General features: G+C 46.8%; 1 protein-coding gene across 8 annotated transcripts in view; it reads right to left on the bottom strand.

Moving 5' to 3' along the window:
* The window catches only part of GTF2I (general transcription factor IIi), a 78,695-nt gene that overhangs the window by 25,889 nt on the left and 29,369 nt on the right, over window positions 1-23,437 (bottom strand). For 2 of the 8 annotated variants that reach the window (XM_058680319.1, XM_058680321.1), the window contains exons 10-15: window positions 16,291-16,350; window positions 14,303-14,359; window positions 12,491-12,553; window positions 3,912-4,022; window positions 2,980-3,045; window positions 1,113-1,296 (exon numbers count right to left, since the gene is read on the bottom strand). In XM_058680319.1, the coding sequence (XP_058536302.1) occupies window positions 1,113-1,296; window positions 2,980-3,045; window positions 3,912-4,022; window positions 12,491-12,553; window positions 14,303-14,359; window positions 16,291-16,350 (541 nt within the window). Of the gene's footprint in view, window positions 1-1,112; window positions 1,297-2,979; window positions 3,046-3,911; window positions 4,023-12,490; window positions 12,554-14,297; window positions 14,360-16,290; window positions 16,351-23,437 lie in introns of those variants that run through there. The other 6 variants (XM_058680320.1, XM_058680323.1, XM_058680324.1 and 3 more) reach the window with 6 other exon arrangements.

The raw sequence follows: 23,437 nt of genomic DNA, 5'->3' as shown, positions 1-23,437 counted from the left end.
TTTGAAGTCAGTGCCAGGGCCTGGCGCCGTGGCCTAGCGGCTGAAGTCCTCGCCTCGAATGCCCCGGGATCTCATATGGGCGCCGGTTCTAATCCCGGCAGCTCCACTTCCCATCCAGCTCCCTGCTTGAGACCTGGGAAAGCAGTCGAGGACAGCCCAAGGCCTTGGGACCCTGCACCCGCATGGGAGACCTGGAGGAAGTTCCTGGCTCCTGGCTCCGGATCGGCACAGCACTGGCCCGTTGTGGTCACTTGGGGAATGAATCATCGGATGGAAGATCTTCCTCTCTATCTCTCCTCCTCTCTTTATATCTGACTTTGTAATAAAAATAAATATTCTAAAGAATAAATAAATACAATAATGAAGCCAGTGCCAAGAATCAGGGATTATGGTGTAATAAGTAAAACTGCTAAAACTGCAGCCTGCAATGCCAGCAGCACCCTGAGGGTGCCAGCTTCTGCCGCAGCTTCTTTCTCAACCAGCTCCTTGCTACACACCTGGCAAAAGCAACAGCAGATGACCCAAGTGTCTGGGCCCCTGCAATCCATGTGGAAGACCTGAAAAAAGCTCCCAGCTCCCAGCTTCTGCCTGGCCCAGTAGTTCGGCCAACCAGGCAATGAACTAGCAGAAGGAAGAACTTCCTTTCTTCCCAGGCAGGCAGGAGCCTGGCATCCGCGATGCCTGCACTGGGGGCCGGGGTGGCCTCCAGAGAGCCTCCTGCTGATGGAGGACGGCCGGGCAGCAGCAAGCGACTGGGGTCACGTCAATCAGTACCACGAACAGTGCCTGCTTTGCTCAGGCCAACCTTAGCTGGGGCAGCCACTTGGAGGACAAAACTGGTAAACGGGAGGTTGACTTCTCAAGTTAGTTTGCTTAAATGTAATAAATTTAAAACATGAATATACTACATCCTTTTTAGGATATTGAGCGGAAAACTGTGGAAGAAAATGACAGTCACATGAGTAGGTATTCATGCCCGCATCTTGAACACAGATAATTTACAAAGCAGAAGATACATACAAAACTCACACTTAATTTAGTTACAGCCCTGGTAGCTAAGAGCACTCAGCAGCAAATGGCAGGAGAGGAAGGAAGGAGTCCACAAGTCTTACTTCTTAATCACAAAGCGAATCCGTTCCTTGGCAAGCAGGATCCTCTCGAGGCGAGGGATGCCGTATGTAGAAGGTCTTCTGAAGGGAATCCCCTCGGGAAGCCCTTCTACATAAAGGTCTTCAACATGAGACTGGAAAAGAGGGTATGGGATCGTCACCGGGCCTTTGGCTTTTATAGCTTGAGCTTGAAGGACAGAAGAGAAAGGGGCCATGGTTAAGACGGAATGACAGCTTAAGCATCGCTCATCATTCTCTAACCCCACCCTTAGGGCCACTACTTAAAGACACAAGGGACGACGGAGTAATACAGTAACCTCAGGGAGCGGAGACAGACACCACACATGCTTCTGAAACCTTTATGACACGATGATGTCAGAAACACCTGCCAGCTGATGGCAGGAAATATGTATTGGGCACAACACAAGACATATGGCATCTTAAAAGGCAGAAACGTGAGCGCAGTAGTTACTGGGTGTAAGCGAAGGAATTTTTTTTTTTTTTTAAATAATAAAAGCAGAAGGTTGTCCTCAACTCGAAGATTTTGCACTAGAACTCTTTTCCAAGGACAAGCTGATACCATAGCCACACAAAGCCCAAGTTGTGTAGAGTAATAAAAATCAAACACAGTGAGTTGTCTCCCACCACAACACCTCCACCTCGGCAGGCACGTCACTGTCTCGTCAGGTCTCCCCAACGCCTCTGGGCCACGTGACCATTTCAGCAAAGACAGCTCAGGCAGGGACAGAGCCACGGCCCAGGTGTTCTGCGCTCCAAGCCTGTGACCTGCTGCCTGGCACGGCGCTCCCATAAAAGGACAAACTAGTGAAAACTACGAGGTTTCTACCAGGACGTTTAAGAAATAACTAAAAATATTATGGAAAAAGGAGTTGAATTCAGCAGCTATTTATTTTAGTCTAGATCTTCACTGAAATCTATGCTGTCATTTATGGAGGAAAACTAGAAACAATTCATCAATGTACACGATAAAAAGTAAGCTTAGAACTCAAGCTGAAAGAAATTTGGGTGCAGGCTACGGAGTAGCAATGAGGCAGCCAGCATTCCAGAGCCAGTGAGCGCTGCATGTCAGGCCCAGCTCTGCTGTGGGCTAGCTGCGTAAGGCAGGCACCCCGGCACAGCAGCCGATGGCGGCTCCAAGGCCTCGGGACCCCGACAGCTCTGTGGTAGGGAGGCCTGCACCGAGTTCCTGTGTCCTGGAGTGAGCCTGCTCCACGTTATTGTCACAGGCACTTGCAGAGTGAACCAGGGGAAGATGTGCTTTCCCGCCATCCAAACTGATAGCAGGATGTATAAAAACACTTAGTAATACAGGGAAAGAAAAGTAACAATTAACCTTCAAGTTAAAATTCTGTGGAACATGCAATGTTATAGCTAATGCAAACAACAATCATTCAAATAAAAAAAAAAAACAGACAACAGATGTTTTTCATGATTGTTGTTATTTTTAGATGCCCATCAGAAATAACAAACTGCTTATTATTGTTTCTCTTGTATAAGAGAACTGGAAAATAAAAGGGCAAAGAAAAAGACTGGATTTAACACAGCAAATGAAGACAAACAATTATCTCAAAATCTTTAATTAAATCTCCAGGATCCAGTGCTAAGCATGGAAATTTGTCTTCCAGTAGGTATGCTCAGGGTTTAAGGGAAAGGGTAAGGGATAACTGAGACCATGCAATGTTTCCTGGGCTTTGCATTAAGTTAGAGAGGTTTATAGACACCAGATCGGGTGGCGGAGAGGGGTGCAAGGCAGCAGTGGACTTGCCCCGGCCCACACCAAAGCCAACACCGGCTATTACCCCTCATACACTCAACATCACAGCAGTAAAAGATCTCAGCTTAGACATACCATATTTTCTCTCAAACAACTCTTCGACTTGTTTACGTAGATCAGTAATGCGAGCATTCCATTTCTCTGAAAATGAAAGCAAAGTCATTTCTCACTAATAGATAGATTTGGGGATACTAGAACATTCTTTAGATGACCCCGATAGTCTACGGCCATACCACCCTGAACGCGCCCAATCTCGGAAGATGACCCCGATAGCTAAGGAATTACTCTCAATACTCTAGATCCAATCCGCTTTAATCTACAGAATTTCACTGTTTTCCTCAGAGCTTTCACTGTGGTTCTAAGCATTATCCCAGAGGGAAGGGTAAGGAGTGTTTTCACTGACACTCAAAACAATGTCACACTGATCCTTCTTTGCAGTCTCCCAATCTCTGCAAAGCAGGAGTGCAGAGGAGCGGGGTCTGCAAGGGGCTCCAAGGGATCCACCAAGCCATCCTGGCTGCGTGCAAGTGAGACCCTACAGCAAAGAACATTCCTCACGCCTGGCACCTTACACCTAGTAACTGGGACAGAAATAAGGGGAACAATAAGACGCTGTTTTCTACAAGTTCAATGTCCTGTTCATCCTATTGTATTCAATGTCTTCCAAAGGACACACAATCAACTGGGGGAGGATCAATGAAATTCACAAAACCAACAAGAAAACCATGGTGGGGCACATTAAACAGTTCGTGTTCAGAGAAATAATGGCATTACTAATTCATTAGCTTTGGCTGCGATTCCACTACCTGTAACAAACACCAGGACAGTCAATGTCCCATTGCTTCGGCAAAGCCAAACTATGTCCCAGCCATGTCTTTAAGTCACTGCCAAGTGCCTCTCACTTTCCAAGAACAATTCCCCTGCAATTCCTCCCTGAGCTTTCATTAGGAATGGAAAGGGCTGAGACAGCCGGGAGCCAGGTGCCAGACGCCTGAGCAGAAACGTACCAAAGTTGAACTCCCGCACTTTCCGCTTCCCAGCGTTGGCGGGCTCCACGGCCGGGGGCGGGGGAGGCTCGCTGCTCTTCGGTCTCTTGGCGGGTGGAGAGTAATCATCATCTTGAAAAGGAAAGTTGCCATTACTGCAGGCACAGCCCGAAGGAGACACAGCCACAGCCTGCTCAACTCCCAACCCCCATGCCAGGAGCACGTGTCCCACAGGAACTGACTGGGACATCGCTCACTCTCAGAGCACGTTCAAATAACTGCCTTCAATTTCCCTGAAACAAGCTTTATGGACACCATCACGCGGAATTAGAGAAACATGTAAGAAAAGGACAATCACATAAAAACCTGGATAAATATTTAAGCTTACTCAAACTTTAAGCACATAAATAAAGGACGCTGGGAACTGTACGCTCAATAGTTTAAGGACACACACAGCTTACAGGATTAACAATGCATAACACAACTATGAACTGCCAGTGGAGAGCTGCTGTACACACCAGATCAAGCACCACAGGATCACAGTGTGTCACACTGCATGTCTGTGCCAGACCAGGCTCGAGGCCTGTATCAGAAACATAGCCAGCTCTAAACTTACAGATATGCAAGTCAACTAAGGCAAGCCTGGCTGGCAAGGTGACATAGAGGCTAGACCATATGGCTACCAGGCAGAGTCCCTGCTGCTCTACTACCAACCCAGCTCCCTGGGCAAGCAGTTGAGGATGTCCCAAGTGTTCAGGCTCCTGCACCTACACGGGAGACCGAGAAGAAGCTCCAGGCAACAACATGGCCCGGCCTCAGCCACTGCAACCATCTGAGCGATGGACCAGCAGATGAAAGATCTCTCTTTTCTTATCTTACTCTCTAATTCTACCTTTCAAACACATAAATCTTTACTAAACAAATACGTATGAAGGAGAAAACAATGAACTGGGTTAACGATAATAGCAGTGATGAAAGACCACCAATGACAGTAAGACGTGGTTTTGGGTGGACAGAAGTACGATGATCACATTTCAGCTGAACAGTTTCCACAGATGTCATGCAGCAGATGAGACCAGACTAGGTCCTTAAGGTATAAAAATGGACACACTGTTAAGTAGATTGAGGTTACAACGTAAGTAGTGTTGTTCTGGAAAACACTGGGTATCACTCATATGTTTAGTCTTCAATTCTAAAAATATCCTTTTAAACCTCCCAGTTTCCAGGGCTAGCAACGTGACACAGTGGGTTCAGCCACTGCCTGTAGCGCTGGCATCCCCGTTGGGATCCTGGCTGGTTCGCTTCTGTCTGGTCCCTGGGCCTTGGCACCCACTTGGGACAGGAACAAGCCCTGAGCCCCTCATTGCAGCCTAGCATACTCCCTGCTGCTGCACCCACTTGGGGAGCTAACCAGCAATTCAGTTTCTCTCCCTCATTCCCCCTCTCAGTGTAACTCTGCCTATTAAGTAAGTAAATAAGTCTATTTAACAAAATGAAAACCCCACGTCCAAACATCCAAATGGATTTTAGGCACTCTTGGGACTGGCGTGGTGGCTCAACTGGCTCTATCCCAAAGCACTGGTTGCCACTTGAGGCCGTTCCCTCTGCCTGTCCCTGTCTATCCATTCAACAAGTAAAAATAAACAAACGATCAAAAAGTGCAAGTTTCACTTTGCTTTGGAAAAGACACAGGCCTGGGGCAATGATTCAATTAGTTAACCTTATCCCCTGCAAGCACAGGGATCCCATTCGTGCACTGGTTCTGGTCCCGGTTGCTCCTCTTCTAGCCCAGCTCCCTGCTTGTGGCCTGGGAAAGCAGTCTAAGATGGCACAAAGCCCTGGGACCCTCTAACTGCATGGGAGACTTGGAAGAATCTCCTGCCCCCTGGTTTGAGATCAGCTCAGCCCCAGCCTTTGCCAGCCACTTGGAAAGTAAGCAGCAGATAGAAGATCTTTCTGTCTCTCCTTCTCTCGATGACCTCATCCGCCTTTTCAATAAAAATACATGAATAAAATTTAAAAGTTGTATTTACGGGCCCATTGTGATAGCCTAGTGGATGAAGTCCTTGCCTTGCAGCCACTGGGATCACATATGGGCACAAGTTCTAAACCCGGCAGGCAGCTTCCCAAACAGCTCCCTGCTTGTGGCCTGGGAAAGCAGTCGAGGACTGCAGTGGAAGATGGCCTAAAGCCTTGGGACTCTGCACCTGCATGGGAGACCCAGAAAAGGCTCCTGGCTCGGACTGGTACATCTCCAGCTGTTGTGGCCACTTGGGGAGTGATTCAACAGACGGAAGATCTTCCTCTCTGTCTCTCCTCCCCTTTGGATATCTGACTTCACAATAAAAAAAAAAAAAAAAAAAACTTTTAAAAAATTATATTTATTTAGAGCCCAGCATGATGGCTTCATTGAGTAATCCTCCACCTGACAAACATCAGGATCCCATACAGTTCTGGTCCCGGCTGCTCCACATCCCATCCAACTCCTTGTTCATGGCCTGGGAAAGCAGTACAGGACAGCCACTGTGTTTGGGACTCTGTCCCCACACTGGAGACCTTAAAGAAGCTCCCGGCTTCCAAGTTGCAGACTGGCTGAGCTCTGCCATTGTGGTCACTTGAGGAGTAACTTGGTGGATGGATAATCAATCGTTCTGTCTCTCCTCTCTGCAGTTCTGCTGTTCGAATAAAATAATTCTTACAAAGAAAAAAAGTCCAACAACGCAAAAGCATGAATGGGTGTGGCGTAAATACGCCTATAGCCACTGAGCATCGCTCGATGGATGTGAAACAAGTGCCGCTGCAGCCTGTGGAGCACAACACACGGGCTCACACACTCAACGCACGCCGTTTCGTACACGGCCAGGCTCACCCGGAAGTGGCCGCACATGCAATAGAGGATTCACTTCACCCTGGCAGCAGATCGCGTAAATTCAGCAGCGTGCTTAAAACAAAGTTCACCAAGTGCAGCTGATATTACAATCCTCCTCCAGGGACAAATCATGGAGATCAACCTACTCATTGTGATCTAATCAAAACATGAGTTTAGTTATATGATAAAATATTATGAAAAATACAGTTCACTTTGTGTGTCAGTGCCACAGAGTTAATCAGCCCCTGGTCTAACTGGCTGATGCCACAAAGCAAGGGGAAGGCTCGAGTCTAGACCTCAGATCCCTACTCAGGATCATATGGCTGCTCTCTGGACTGAAGCTCCAGTGCGTGCCTGCACCAAGAGCTGCTGTGCCAGGACATTGGCATGTCCACCTTACAAGCAAGCAGCTGGGTCTGGTGTGGTAGCCTTGTGGGTAAAGCCTTGCCTTGCACACGTCAGGACCCCATATGGGTGCAGGTTCTAATCCGGTGGCTCTGCTTCCCATCCAGCTCCCTGCTTGTGGCCTTAGGAAGTGAAGGCCCAAAGCATTTTGACAATACACTCATATGGGAGACTCGCAAGAGGCTCCAGGATCCTGGCTTCGGCTCGGCTCAGCTTCGGCCATTGCAGCTGCTTGAGGAGTGAATCAGTGGAACATCTTCCTCTCTGTCTCTCCTCCTCTTTGTATATCTGATTTTCCAAAAATAAATAAATAAATAAATAAATAAATAAATAAGTAAATAAATAAGTAAATAAAGTTTTAAAAGTAAACAAATAAAAATCTTTAAAATAAATAAAATAAACAAGTAGCTGAATCTGCACAGTACCCTAAAGTCCTCGTCCTGTATGCACCAGGATGCCATATGGGCACCGGTTCTAATCCCAGCAGGCCTGCTTCCCATCCAACTCTCTGCTTGTACCCTGGGAAAGCAGTCAAGGACGACCCAAAGTCTTCGGACCTTGCACCCATGTGGGAGACCTGGAAGAAGCTCCGGGCTCCTGACTTCAGATCTGCTCAGCTCTGGCTGGTGCAGCCCTTGAGTTGAACCAGTGGATGGAAGATTTTTCTGTTTCTCCTTCTCTCTGTATATTTGACTTACCAATAACAATAAATAAACCTGAAAAGAAAAACAGAAGCAGCTTTGGTGGGAGTGGCGCCTGTGCCAAGGTTACGTTTCCGTCTGTTGTGCCGGCAGGGCATACAGCTGCTCCATTCCGTCTCAATGTTAATGCACCTGCACCCACGGGGGCTCCTGGGGAAGCACAAGGCCCCTGGTTTCAGCCCTGCTCAGCTCCAGCCACTGCGGCCCTTAGGGAGTGAACCTGCAGACGGACAATCATCTCTGTCTCTTCATATCTCACTAATTCCTCCAAATAAAGACTAAGTAAATCTAAATAAAACAAAAAGCGAGAAAGAAGCAATACATACATTTCCATGTAATGCAAACTCAAACATTTACATAATCAAAGCAAAAAGCTTTAAAGTAAATTTCAAAATACTTTCATAGGCAACTACTGTTCTTAAGGAACACATAGCCACCATGCAATTGGTACTAACAGCACCCCCGCCCCGACACGGGGCGCCCCACAAGCTGCCGTTCGGCCAGCAGCACACTGAGACCCGCTTAGCTGCAGCACAGCCTGCCACAGCACAGGGGCTGGCCACGGCCTGCTTCAACGGGCGGTTCAAAGTAGGCTTGGCTCCTATTGCATCTGAAAATAATTTTAAATACAAACTACTAATGTTATCAGACAACCTGCCACCCTTCCAAAGTTTAAAAATATATCAAAACCGGGCTGTGTGAGCTGAGCTGCAAATGGTTCCTCCAGGGATGCATGATGCCAAACAGAGGGCTGCAGCCTCTCCTCTACAGATCCAGCTCCTAACTCAGAATTCACCATTTAACATGGACAACTGTATTTGGCCAGCTGCTGTGAAAACCCCCGGTCCACGTGCTGACCTGCTCAATTACGTAGATTCTGTAGACTCAACAGTAATGCAGGACACTACACACACTGTGCGTGTGCTACTGTGGAAATATGTCTGTCACAATGCTTGAGAAGTAACATGAAAGACTGAATTCAAAGACTACTTTCAACACGCTGGAATGACTTTTCAACACAAAGACGCCTTTCAGAACACTTAGAACATGAATTCACTTCAAAGTGATTCTGGACAGAATGGGAATGGACAGGGGCTAGTGCCCTGCACACCGGGTACAGGGAAGGACTCAGGTGCGGGGAGCAGTGACGGAATGAGGGCAGCCCCAGGTGGCTGGCCTCGCAGGGTCAGCCAAGACGGCACGGCCGAGACAGGATCCTCTGAGCACAGCGCCACTGGACTTGGAAGGGCAGCTGTGACAGCTACGAACCTGAGGCCTGCAGCCATGCTGTTCTAAGGCCTATATCCCAAACCTAAGGCACCCATGCGTAAACTGTGCAGCGTGCCTTCAAGCAGCAAGAACATGGGATCCCATTACCCTGTCCACACAAACGCGCAGAGGCTGACACTAACTCCCCCCAAAACTGGATTACATGTCGTCTTTTTATTTTTCTTTTCTACAGATTACTTGGGAAATGTAAAAAGAATTCATAGAAAAATTAAGGACATCCCCAGGGAAGCAGGCTACCTTCATCTGTCCATCATTCCTGCAATATCTGGTACTTTCCTACACAAAAGCAAGATTGTTCCTTCTGGATGTTCTTGAACATGGCAACATGCCATGGAGAATTTTTAAACTAAACACATTGTACAAGGCATCATTTTTTCCAGTATTGTGGCAGAGCAGTATCAGCAGTTTAATTTCTGTGTATTTTCTATCAAGAGCATAAACAAATTTTAAGTTTGTAACTGTGGATTCTTAAAGGGCTCCTACTGTTTTATAGTGAGCTTTCCAGGATGAACAAACCTGCATCATCGGAAGCCAGATGAGTAAGCAAGTTCTCATGCCACCTGCCTCCCCACGGGACAGTGGGATGGCCAGTCTGTGTCCAGTCAGCCCAGGGAAGGGCACATCTACTGACAGGCTGTGACCTCACGAATTCGTCCTGGACTCTCACTGGCTCACACACAGCGGCAGCCTCTGCAGCCCAGGTCCACTGCTGATCACAAGCATGGACACCTGGGGAGGGGTCATGGCACCCAATCTAGGGGCGTGGGATTCATCCCTCTCTCCCAAAAGGAGAGAGCTGCCTTCTCACCCATGAGCCTCTCGTCTCCTACTTATCATCACACGTGCCACAAAAGCAAGTATTCGCTCTCCATAGAATCGTAACGTAACTTTAATATTAGTTTTGAGATAAATCAAGTTGGCTATTGATTCTATCTAAAACTGTCAGGCTTGTGATTTCAGTATTTTTCTTGTTTCTATAGAAAGAACAGAGATTGGAACACTGGAACATTTACATGTTTCTAAAATTCTCTCCTGTGACAACGAGTCTCAAACTAAGAAGCAACTGAATTTCAATCACTTAATGTTAGACAATAAGCAATTAACAGCTGTTAGGTTAGCAAATTTATGTTAATGAGAAAGATCTATATATAATTGAGATTAATACACAAAGCATGAACATGTCCTACATTACGCAAAAGCTACCGTTCAACTTATATTTTAGAAGCAATGAGTTTGAGAAGTAGCTGAACATCATAAACAAGGATATGACACCCACAGGGTACCAGAGGGGAATTCCAGTATGCATCAGTTAGACAAAAAAAAAAAAAAAAAGTTAAGTAAGTACCTAGATGTCTGGCGAGGAGGTGGGCAGGAGAGGCATCTATGGGATATGAAATTTTTTTGAAGAAGTATTGGTGTGTTCTGTCAAAATGCAGATAGGAGGCCAACATTGTGGCTAAGCACATTAAGCTGCTGCCTCTATAGGCACTGGTTCGAGTCCAGCCCGTACCATTTCCAATCTACTTTCCCAGAAATGCACCTGGGCTCAAGTGCTTTGTGACCCTGTATCCGGGAGGGAGACCTGGAGGAAGCTACTGGCTCTAGTCCGGCTCGGTCCCAGAAGCTGGGCTCAGCAGATGGGAGGTCTCCGTCTCCTCTTCTATTGCAATAACCCCGCTTTCCAAATAATACTTCAAGAAAGTTAAGTACGCTTGGGAGTGTGTGCACACACTCTGACACGACCCGTCAGCCCTGACCCCGTGGGTTTACAGTGTAGTGCACCTCTTCCAGAGTGTACCACAGGGCAGAAGTTAACACCCTGAGAGGAAACACAACACAGGAGTACCGGGAGAGGGACACAACACAAAACAACACAAAAAACCTGATACACATCCATAATTATGAAATATAGAAAGACTGGTGCTGTCAGTAACTTTGTGAATGGAATTCTTCAAGAAAATCAGAACCAACTGGTTCATACACATTCGTGCTCGTCTTTCAGGAAAACATCAGGTTTGAAGCAATGTTGGCTACAGAGAAGATTTCACAGAGCTTCTGTAGCTGCCTCTTCAAAATCATTGTGAAAGACACATTTCAAGTTACCTTCTATTCATGACATAAATGCAAACGTGCTTCAGAAATTATTAGGGGTCACCAAAACAGCTAATACGCTAATCTCCTGCCTGAAATGCCAGCATGTCATACGCGTGTGAGTTCTACTCCCTGGTGCTCCACATGTGATTCAGCTCCCCGCTTACGGCCTGGGAAAGCAGCAGAGGATAGCCCAAGTGGGTTCAGCTCTGGCTGCTGTGGTTATTTAGGGAGTGAACCAGCAGATGGATGGAAAATCTACTGGGCCAGGATGGTTGTTAGTAGGCTAATCCTGTACCTGCAGCCCCAGCATCCCACACATCAGCACTGGTCAATCCCACTCCCAGCTTATGGACTGTGAATGCCTTGGAGGATGGACCAGACCTTGGACTCCCGACTTCAGATCGGCTCAGCTCTGCTCACTGGGACCACGTAGGGAGTTGGGCCAGCAGAGGGAAGGCCTCTTTGTCTCTCCTCTCTGTAAAATCTGCCTTTCGAATAAAAATACAGAAAATTTTTTTAAAGATTTCTTTTATTTTTGTTGGAAAGTCAGATATACAGAGAGGAGGAGAGACAGAGAGGAAGATCTTCCATTTGCTGATTCATCTCCAAGCAGCCGCAAAGTCCGGAGCCAAGCCAATCTAAAGCTAGGAGCCTGGAGCTTCTTCCAGGTCTCCCACATGTGTGCAGGGTCCCAAGGCTTTGGGCTGTCGTCGACCGCTTTCCCAGGCCACAACTAGGGAGCTGGATGGGAAGTGGAGCCTCCAGGATTAAATCGGGGCCCATATGAGATCCTGGCATGTTCAATGCGAGTAATCTAGCCGCTAGACTACTAAATCAGGGCCAACATAAATATATTTTAAAGGGGGGGGTGCGCGCATTGGGTGCTCTGGGATCACATGATTATCAACAGAACCACCAATATTTCCTCTCCTCCATGTTCCCTCTTTCCTCAAAACCCCGATTATGAAATCTGTTCCTGTGTGTGTTCCTGGGGCAACACCTTCTTTCCACAAGCTGCAGCGTGGGCCACCTGCAGGCCGGCACTATCTCACACCACCAGCCGCTGGGTGCCCTGCTGGGATGGGGGCTGCTTGGGCCATCCACACATGTCCATCTCCCAGCTCTCCTCCCGAGGCCCCTCCAGGAACGGATGGAATGCACACTGTGTGGCAATGTGAAAGTGACGAATGCTTTCATGACCAGAAGGAGACTTTTGGAATCAAGGCTTGTAGGGAACTAACCTTCAATGGTCACCTCAACTTCAGGGTCCTCACTTGTTTCTGAAGGGACATGTTGAGTAGAATCTTGAAAAAAATAAAATTCTAAAATGACATTCATTGTAAAGCATTTTCCCGTTATGTTCCAACATTTTACTGATGTGAACTCCCAAAGCTGCCTGCTATAAAATGTAAGTGGCATTTAAATTTCATTTCAAAATAAAATATTTGACCCTTTTAATTATATCTGGGAGCAAAAGAAAACTAGAAAAACTCTGAAAAACTACTGGATAACAAACAAGTTACCTGCGGATTCCCAGGGCAGTGAGATGATAAACGGACCCACAGTCCTTTACTTGTGCTAACTAGGACTTGTTAGGACAAAAGCAATGCTGGCTACTGTGCACACTCCTCCTCCGAGGGGGTTAACACCATGAAACGAAACCACACTCGGGTTTCTGCAGAGAAACACAGCCCGAGAATACATACGCAGTAGCACCCTCTAACTCTGTATGCAACATACTTTTTATAAAAATCAAATCTTAATGTTGTTCCTTCACAAGTGTACACTGGGATGTGAATGCTAGATGCTTAGCTAGAGTGTTTTCATTAGTTCTCTTGCATTTCAAACAGGCTGCGTGACTAAATCACTCGCTGAGGACTGTGCTGATTTGTCAGGAAAGGAATGAAGACGGGAAGCCAGGTTCAGTTCAGCTGTTCACACTGTGGTATCCTGCGGGCCTGAGCGCTGCGAGCGAGCAGGCAGGACAGGAGGCTGGTGACCCGAGGCCATCTGGGCTGCCCTGAGGAGCCCCAGCTGCTGCTTCTGTCTGTGGGTCCTTCAGTGGTCACCTGCGCTGCCACCCATCCACCCAATCACGCATACTGGAGCAAAGAGCCAATGACCTTGATAGCAAAAACATGCCAAGTTTACCCACCCAAGTTGTCCTGAGATGATGTGACACAGGAAATGGGCTGGAGAGTGTCAAGTGAGCATTGGAGCATCCAAGGAGACTTCACCCCAGTGAAAGGCCCCATGTATGTACATGTATGCATAACAAGGGAGCTGGCACCCTGGGGGTTCAGATCAACTGGCTAAAATCTAAGTACTGGCACTTAGTATATCTTTGTGATAGGAAAACAGGACACACCAGGACCAAGCCACCGAGAAGCAATGATTCTGAAAGGAGACTCGGGTATCTTACCAGCCATCATCCTTGAGAGAAATCCACCTAAAGTCCTTGAGAACTATTTAACCGCCTCAGCAGCAGGCGGCCAGGCTGCCCTTCTCCCTGTGGACTAAGGAGGCCGAGCTGTGGTGGAACATCCACCCCTAACATCCAATCTTCTCTCTGTATTGCCTTACACTGTTGCAGCAGTTCAAGGGGAGGTGTGGGTGTAACGGCAGAGAAAACTTGTCTTCATCAGCTTTATCTCAACTGAATTGCCCTACTGAAAAACTGGGACCAATTAATACTACACATTAAAAAGAAACAGGGCGGAACCAGGAATCATTTCAATTCTAAAATCCTATGGCTATTCTTCCTTGGAAGGTTTTTTTTAAATATGGCACAAAAACACCAGAAAAGGTTGAAAAACAGCTCACTCGGTGCCATGGAGAACTTGACGTGCAGTGACTTCTCAGCCTGCCAGCTCGGCTCCGTGGGCACAGTCAGAGGCAGGCGACAGCCGAGGGCCCGAAAAACAAAAACCCGCACACTGGAAGGGCGACGTACAAAAACTACCAACTCTCCTTTTCCAAAAACTGTGATCTCCGTTTCACAAACTGGAACGTAGAACAGCTCGGGTTCAACCAAACCTCCCCCTTTTCCTAACCTTCTGCTGGTACTTCCACTTCGGTTCCTTCGTTGCTCTCGGAGGAGTGATGGCTTCCTAGAAGGGAAACACAAACACTGAATCAAGCAGTCCCAGCGGGGCCTGGACGCAGAGAGAGCCAGACTAGGTCACAACGCACACAACTTAGACTTCACAACACACAGAAAACGACTTGTAACACTCGCCAGTAGTTACACAATGCTTTCTAACTCAGAAGAATAGGTGACACTTCTATTTGGAAACCAAAACAAACAACAACAACAACAACAACAACCTTATTTAAAATGCAAATATACAGAATAAACCTAACAAAGACTTGGGGATTTAATATTAGTTACTATAACTACATGACTGAATGAGGATGTTGCAACCTGAGAAAACACAATTTTGCTTCAAGAACCATGCTCAGCTGTCAACGACTCACACACAAAAACAAAGCTAGAGTCTAGCTTTGCTCACAACCTTAACAAAGTCCGAGGCACAGGGTCAAGGCTGGCTGTGTCCTGTTGCCTGACTTCCATTTGTACTACGGTGGAAGCTATGGAAACTCAATCCCCATTAATTTTTTTTAATCCCCATTAATTTAACCAAAGTTGCACTTAAAGGAAACTCGTAAGTTAAAAGTTAAGATACTACCTTTGGTCTCAAAAGCATTTTAATTCAGGTAATATAATCTGCCTGCTTCTAAAAACTGGAACATAAAGCAACGTATCAGGTTAGGCAGTCACAAGGTAAACAGGCTCATCCTAGCAGAGCACAAGTCTTCTTCACAAACAGGAGAGAAAGAACCTAAGATGTCACAGAGTCACTGAGACTAAGTGACCACGCTGCCCCAGCATGCACCTGTGTCCTGCGGCCTGAGCCCCTGCAGAGAGCAGGGCAATGCCATCTTCCAGTGTAAATGCAAATGCAGTGCCTGTCAGGGCAAACTCCAGGGGAAGGGAAGCCAACTCTAACCTATTCTGGGGCTTCCTAAAGAGAAAGCACAAATTGGTTTATTCTGGTCTTTAAACGGCACTGATTACGGTCTCAGGAACGGTCACTTCAGCACGCACCATCCTTCAGTTCAAAGTGCCACATCAAGGTGCCTCAGATCGAGCTCTTGTGCCATAAATTCTCTCATCATTTTGTCCTTAGTTTGCACTGTGAAAATCGTCCTGAGCTCAAAGCTGCAGGTCAATCTATACCCATCAATGTTCAACTAACATCTGAGATTTGCTTTCCTCTATCCACACTCCTCCCCTTTCGCTTGTTACCTAAACTTCTGAATCCGGGGAACAGTATGTCCTCTGACGGGGCAGTAAAGAAAATAGACTCAAGGTCAAAGAGAAACAGTGACGGGGAGGCTAGCAGCTAAAGGGAAAGGTGAGGAAGAAATGGAGCAGCAAAGGTCGCTGGCCAGAGAGGCCAGAAAAACCGATGGGTCCTTTCTTTGCTTTAAAATCTGCAATACACAGTTGAACGTCTATTACCAAGTAAGCCCGAAGAGAAATCTAAATGCACTCAAAACTAAGCAAGTACAAGCAAAACCACTACGAACTGCCTGTGACCAGTAACTTGCAAGCACTACACAAAAACAGCAAATAAAAAAGAGTCAACCCATCAACTTCGGAATTTACAAGTGACAGTTCTCAATCTTTCTGGAAACTAAGCATCGACATGACCTTATCAATATTTACATCACCAACTACACAACAACAGCCTTACTTTCTGACTGTTCTGATATAAGGTATAAATGTGTACTTTACCTTAAATATGAAAGTGTGTCATGTACCCATTTCGAGATTCATTACTAGATTCACAAAAGGGAAAATTGGTTTTGAAAACTTGTTGCTTGTGAAGTTCATTTCTATGTTTAAAAAAAAGGCCAATACATTTCTTTTTCCTTTTCCATTTGGGAAAAGTAATCATATAAATACTAAAACACAGTCGGGGCAAACATTAGGCACGAGCAGGAACGCGGGAGAACAGAAGTGAAAAGGTTATACCTTGCAAAGGCTTCGAAAGGGGGAGTTTCTCATCAACATCATCAGTTTCAGAAGGGCCTGCTTTGGAATACAAAGATAGGAATTCAAACAGACTCGCCCCCAAAATACTGTGGGTCACTTCAGTAAATGAACTGGGTGAGACAGATGGAGGATGAAAACCTATTTAAATAATAAAGGAAAAACAAAACACACAGAGAGAATGGCTGGCCGAATGAGTGGTGTGAATGGATGGTCCCAGGGAACGGAGACCAGGGAAAATGACCAAGGCGGGGGTTGCACAGGCATGGAAGGACACATGATGGATTTTTCAAACAGGGAGACGTTCATAGCAGTAACACTGTAACTTCACCCTCTTACAGATTAAGCTGCATGTTTATCTCACAGCAATTTGTTGCTTTCTTAACAAAGATTTGTGTAATCTTCCGTCACACTAGAGAAAAAGGCAGGGCCAGATTTTGACACCTTCCTTAGAATCTCAAAAATGATATACACTGTCAGGCAACTTAAACGAAAAAGCACCACTTCAGATTCCTCCTTTCTCACAAAACCACTTGGTACTTTCCAGTAAGGTCCCAAGATTCAAGTTAACAAACAAAGTACTTTGGGTTCATTAAACCCTCACAAAAAGTCACTGAAATTCTGAGAATTCTGAAAACTCATCAGCAAGCACTATCAGGTTTGTCATGATTACAATAACATTAAAAATAAAAGCACACTGTGTTTTCAACGGCCACTTCAAAATACAGAACACGCTCCTGCTTAGCACCAGCACTAACCAGTCCACTCTCGAGCATGATTCTGAAAACATCCTGGGACACTCAAGAGACAGAAATTCACAAAGACACACCTATACCTTACTATACATGACCAGCAAGACACATGTAAAACTACTCAAGAAATGTCAACATCCTTATATTTGGGATTTCAACACATCTCTGAACGCAGAGGCCTGGAGTCAAGAGCCAGATCCACACGCACATAGTGACCCTGGGCTAGTCAGGGACGTGTGCTGTACTAGACGTATTTCAAAAGCAGAGAGAGCAAGGGAGGGAGGGAGGGAAAGGCAGAGGGAGAGGCAGGGAAGGAGAAGGACATAGACTTCCATGCACTGGTCCAACCCGCCAATGCCTGCGACAGTCAGGGCTAGGGCAGCTGAAGTCAGGAGCCAGGAACTGCATCCTGATCTCCCTGACAGAGGCGGGTCACAGGTAACAGCATCAGGAGCTGTGCCCTAACACCTGCAAGTCCAGGCAGGCGGCCCCTTTAACAGGCCTGAACAATTCAACACTAACTGAGGCGCTGACATCACCGTACCGTCTCGGCTGCTTTTCACCAGTTCAGCTATCTGGCGTTCTTGGTATTTTATTCCACAAATACATCTTTTAATTTTATTTTTGTCAAAGGCAGAGATAGCTTCCATCTGCTGGTTAACCCCTCAAGTGAATCCAACAGCTAGGGCAGGCCAGGCTAGAGCCAGGGCGAGTCTCCCACGGGTGGCAGGGACCCCCTGCCTGGCCTCTCACCTGCTGCCTCCCAGGGCGCAGAGGAGCAGGGGACTGGGGATGGTAGCAGGACCGGGGCTTAAACCCAGGCCCTCCAAGACGTGATGTGGGCTTCTCCAGCAGCAGCCAACGTGAAGGACCAAACACCCTCCTCATCCTAGTCTATATATTCATTAACAAGTGTTAGTTCAGTCAGTTATATTTCGTAGGATTCCCACCCTATGTATTTTCTACTTCAAATAACATTAGTACTAGTGATTCCTGCCTTAATTAATTATATCCAGGGCTACAAACACTGCCCGTGAATAAATTTACAAGGCTTATTTATTTGTCGGTTCAGGGCTTCCACACACATAAGGAGCAACAGCCAGGAACTGAACCCTGGTACCTGCACAGGAAGTGAGCGGACTTAATCGTTAGGCTTTTACTATTAAATTTATTTTCAGATTACATTGTTGGATGCACACAAATTACCAGATACAGTATCAATTTTGTGGGTTTTATAATACAGTCTTTCTCTTTATTCCTTAAGATGAACGAAGGGGCCATCAGTTAACATCAATAAGTAAGTATTTTTCTGTTGTTATCTTCCACCACACCTTCATAAAAATATGTATAATACCTTCAATTATCTATGCTGCTTAAAAGCACATTCCTGGACTTCAATCACTCTAAGATAAGTAGTAAACCTTACCCTTGCCCTCAAAATGCTGGTGATACTGCAAACAGTTACCAAAACCAAACGTCTCCAACACGCCATACACTGCCGCAAGCTGCAAGGAACACTACACACGCACAGAGATGCAGCCAAGCTTATTCTGGAACAGCGAACATTTGTGAAGAAAACAAACTTTCCTACTAAGAAGAATCAATAAATTAACCACAATGATGATATCAGCAAATCTACTTGTGACAAAACAGAAATCTTTAGGTTCCACATTAAATGACAGACTACACCAAACAAATACACATTATACCATCTGTATAACCTTATGAAGCCAGCTAAGAGTGAACCTGCGGGGGTCACACACGAGTGTGCCCAGACTCTAAATTGCAGACACCTGAGCAGCACAAATGACCAGGGCAAAGAGCCACAGGAAAGCTGGAGGGACCCCACATGGAACAACGTTCCACCAGCAGCCCAGGCAAGGCAGAGTTTGCAAGAGAAAGAGGACACGTGAAAACCTAAGGAACAAGGCCAAGCAAGCGGCTCCAGACACTGGTTACCAGCAGGAGGACCCTGAAAGGGAGCCCCTTAGGATGGGCCCTGAGGGGAGCCCACAAGGAAGGGGGATCTGAGGGGAACCCAAGAATAGAGCTGCACAGCATGTGGACAGCAGGCCTTCAGCTTGCCTGATGCACAAGAACCCAGAGGCCACAGGGACGCCAACTTCCCAGCCGCACAGCAGAGATGACACGGTGCAAGGACACAGTGCACCTGAACCGCCCAGCTAACCTGTCCTCCAGGGCAGTGAAAATGCCCATTTTTAAAATGTGTGAAGAGATCCTTCAAAACACATTCTGAGCCACAAAATACCTTACACAAATGCAAAGCACTGGAAATAAAGCAGCTCCTTTAACCTTGATACAAATTTGAACACACTACAGAAAGTAATCTGAAAAATCCCCCTACCTGTAGACATTCAGTAATGTTGTTCTAAATAACCCACAGGAAAGAGGGCGAGTCACAAGAGAAACCGGACAATATTCTGCATTGGGGGAAGCACTGTGACACAGAGGGTTAAGCTGCCCCTGTGACGTCAGCTTGCCATATGAGCATCAGTTTGCGTTCCGGCTGCTGTGCTGGGCAAGGCTCCAGAAGATAGTCCAAGTACCTGGATCCCTGCCACCCACATGGGGTGGAGAGCCTTAGCTTTGGCCTGGCACAGAGCCAGCTGTTGGGGCCATGTGGGGAGTACCAGCAGGTGCCATCTGGTTCTCCCTCTATCTGTGACGCAAATAAATCTTTAGAACAACTTTTGAATTTGAATTGAATAGAAACAAAAACAAAGCCGAGTAGGCAATATGCAGCTAAAACAACTCTCTGAGGAAAAGTCATGGCATTAGAAATGCTAGTATGAGGGCCCGGCAAGGTAGCCTCGCCTTGAACCTGTTGGGATCCCATATGGGCACCAGTTCTAATCCTGGCGGCCCCGCTTCCCATCCAGCTCCCTGCTTGTGGCCTGGGAAAGCGGAGGATAGCCTAAAGCCTTGGGACCCTGCACCCGTGTGGAAGACCCAGAGGAGGCTCCTGGTTACCAGCCTCAGATGGGATCAGCTCAGCTTCGGCCATTGTGGTCACTTGATGAGTGAAATAGCAGATGTGTCTCTGTCTCTCCTCCTCTCTGTGTATTTGACATTCCAATAAAAATAAGTAAAGTACTACATTGAAAAAAAAAAAAAAACGGGTTCTTTTAAGGAAGAGAAAAGGAGTCCTAGCTGCTGCACTTCTGATCCAGCTCTCTGCTCCTGCACCTGGCAGGGCAGGAGGAGATGGGCCACACCACTCTCATGGGAGACCCAGAAGAGACTCCCAGTTTCAGTCTGGCCCAGCCCTAGCCTTTGTGTTCATTTGGGAGTGACCCAGCTGATGAAAGTACTTGAGCAAGAGCTAATTACAAAAGATACATTCTCCAGTACCATGATGCTAATGGGAAGCCTCGCAGTTAAAAAGACAATCATCCCAGGGGGTCTGGCCTGCACTGTGGTTCAATGGCTTAAGGCACCACAGCGCAAGCACCAGCATCCCATATGAGCACTACTGGGACCCAGCTACTCCACTTCCAATCTGGGAAAGCAGTGGAGGATGGTCCAAATGCTCGGGCCTGACTCCCTGCACTCACATCAAGATTCTGATGAAGCCCCTGGCTCCTGTCATCAGTATGGTCCTGCCCTGGATATTATGGACACTTAATGAGTGAACCAGCAGGTAGACTCTCTCTCTCACCGTTTCCCTACCTTCCTTCCTCTTTGGTAACTATATCTTTCAAATAAGTAGACACATCATATATATTTATCGCATGGGAGACCTGGAAGAAGTTCCTGGCTCCCGGCTTCCCAGTTGGGGAGTGAACCAGTGTATGGAAGATCTCTCCTTTCTCTTTAAATATGACTTTCCACTAAAAGTAATTAAATCTTTTTTTCCTTTTTAAGATTTGTTTTTATTGGAAAGTCAGATTTACAGAGAGAAGGAGAGATAGAGAAAGATCTTCCATCTACTGGTTCACTCTCCAAGTGGCCGCAACAGCTGGAGCTGAGCTGATCTGAAGCCAGGAGCCAGGAGATTCCTTGGAGCCTCCCATGCGGGTGCAGGGTCCTAAGACTTTGGGCCACCCTCGACTGCTGTCCCAGGTCACTAGCAGGGAGCTGGATGGGAAGTAGAGCAGCGGGGACATGAAATGGCACCCATATGAGATCCTGGTACATTCAAGGTGAAGATTTAGACACTAGCTACCACACTGGGCCAAAAAATAGTTAAATCTTAAAAAAAACAATAATTATATATATATAAAAATGTGAGGGGGTCAGAATAGATGAACACACTATAAAATGACAAAGGAACAGACACAAGACATGGGACCAGAATATATTCTAGCGACTCAGAGACAGACAGGTAACCAAATGGGGGAACATCCATTCAACAAACACTGCTTAAAAATTGCATCAACAGAACCAGAATATAGCCTAGTGGCTAAAGTCCTCACCTCCCATTCGCTGGGATCCCATATGGCCACCGGTTCTAATCCCGGTAGCCCTGCTTCCCACCCAGCTCCCTGCTTGTGGCCTGGGAAAGCAGTCGAGGACGGCCCAAAGCCTTGGGGCCCTGTGCCTGTGCGGGACACTCAGAACAGACTCCTGGCCCCTTGGGGAGTGAATCAGAGGATGGAATGTTTCTTTCCTTCTTTCTGTAAATCTGACTTTCCAATAAAAAACAAAAAACTGGATGACTTCATGAAAAACTCGGATCTCATTCCTGCACAGCATGCAAAAGCCAATTAACAATTTATCACAGATCTAAAAGTGAAACTGTGAACACTGTACAACCAGACAGTTGTACAACTGTCCCACTGTCATCTGTGCTAGGGAGCTTCTCAGAGATGATACGTGCGCACGTGCGCAAGAAGAAGAAATTAGCCACAAGCAAATTAAACTATCCCCTAATCCAATTCAGGAAGGTCTTTATTAATATAACACAAAGAACTGCCAAAATCCAATTACAAAAAAATGACCCACAGGCACTGCCCAGCACCCGTCCGGCTCAGAGGAGACCGCCATTTCCAGCACAATCCTTCTACAAACGCCCGGCCGCCCGCTCCCCGACCCTGACGGAGCCATCACCTGCTGTCAGCCCCCTCCCCGCGCGGGAAGGACGAAAGCTTCTACAACCTCAGGGGAACAGCGACAAGACGAGGAAGGGCTTGTATTGTAACAATCAAACACAATCTGTACTTCATCAGGCAATCCTTGTTATCACCATGTAAGAGTTCTGGGAAGCTACCCGCAACTGCATCAGGGCTGAGCAGTTCCCAATCGTTTTAAATCCTTCATTAAAAAAAAAATTCCAAAAGTACATTTTTGCCAGGTAATTCTTAAATGTCACAGGCCAAAAAGCATTCACAACTGACTGCAGAAATCACAGAATTCACTATGACACAATCTAACAGGTGCACACAGATACTCACATAATTCCAAACCCAGCAGGTTCCCTCAGCTCACTGTTTTAAACGGCCTCAACTCGTAAGGCACTACTAGGCAGATGGAAATTAAAGGCACAGGAAGGAATTACAACACCTACTCAAATGGCTACAATGATTAAACCTCAGCATCTAAGTGTTGACAAGGACGTGGAGCAATCAGAGCACTCTTTTTTTATTTTTATTGGAAAGGCAGATGTACAGAGAGGAGAGACAGAGAGGAAGATCTTCCATCTGATGGTTCACTCCCCAAGTGGCTACAATGGCTGGAGCTGAGACAATGCAAAGCCAGGAGCTTCCTCTGGGTCTCCCACGTGCATGCAGAGTCCCAAAGTTTTGGGCTGTCCTTGACTACTTTCCCAGGCCATTGGCAGGAAGCTGCATGGGAAGCGGGGCCGCCAGGATTAGAACTGGTGCCCATATGGGATCCTGGTGCATTCAAGGTGAGGACTTTAACCTCAATGCTATCGCACTGGGTTCAATCAGAACATTCCTAAAAGTGCTGACAAGAACACTTTGCGGGCCTGGCGGCATGGCCTAGCGGCTAAAGTCCTCGCCTTGAAAGCCCAGGGATCCCATATGGGCGCCGGTTCTAATCCCGGCAGCTCCACTTCCCATCTAGCTCCCTGCTTGTGGCCTGGGAAAGCAGTTGAGGATGGCCCAATGCATTGGGACACTGCGCCCGCGTGGGAGACCCGGAAGAGGTTCCTGGTCCCGGGATCGGATCGGCGCGCACCGGCCCGTTGCAGTCACTTGGGGACTGAATCATCGGATGGAAGATCTTCCTCTCTGCTTCTCTGTGTATATCTGGCTGTAATAAAATGAATAAATCTTTAAAAAAAAAAAAAAAAACACTTTGCACATCTCTTAAGAAGTTAATTCCTGGGGCCCAGAGGCTGCGCCAGGAACGCACCGGGATCCCATATGGGCGCCGGTTCTAATCCCGGCAGC

The sequence above is a fragment of the Ochotona princeps genome, chromosome 24 (genome assembly GCF_030435755.1).
Source record: "Ochotona princeps isolate mOchPri1 chromosome 24, mOchPri1.hap1, whole genome shotgun sequence".
NCBI lineage: Eukaryota > Metazoa > Chordata > Mammalia > Lagomorpha > Ochotonidae > Ochotona > Ochotona princeps.
The sequence above is the reverse complement of the archived record's forward strand: the minus strand, read 5'-3'. Positions and strand labels throughout refer to the sequence as shown.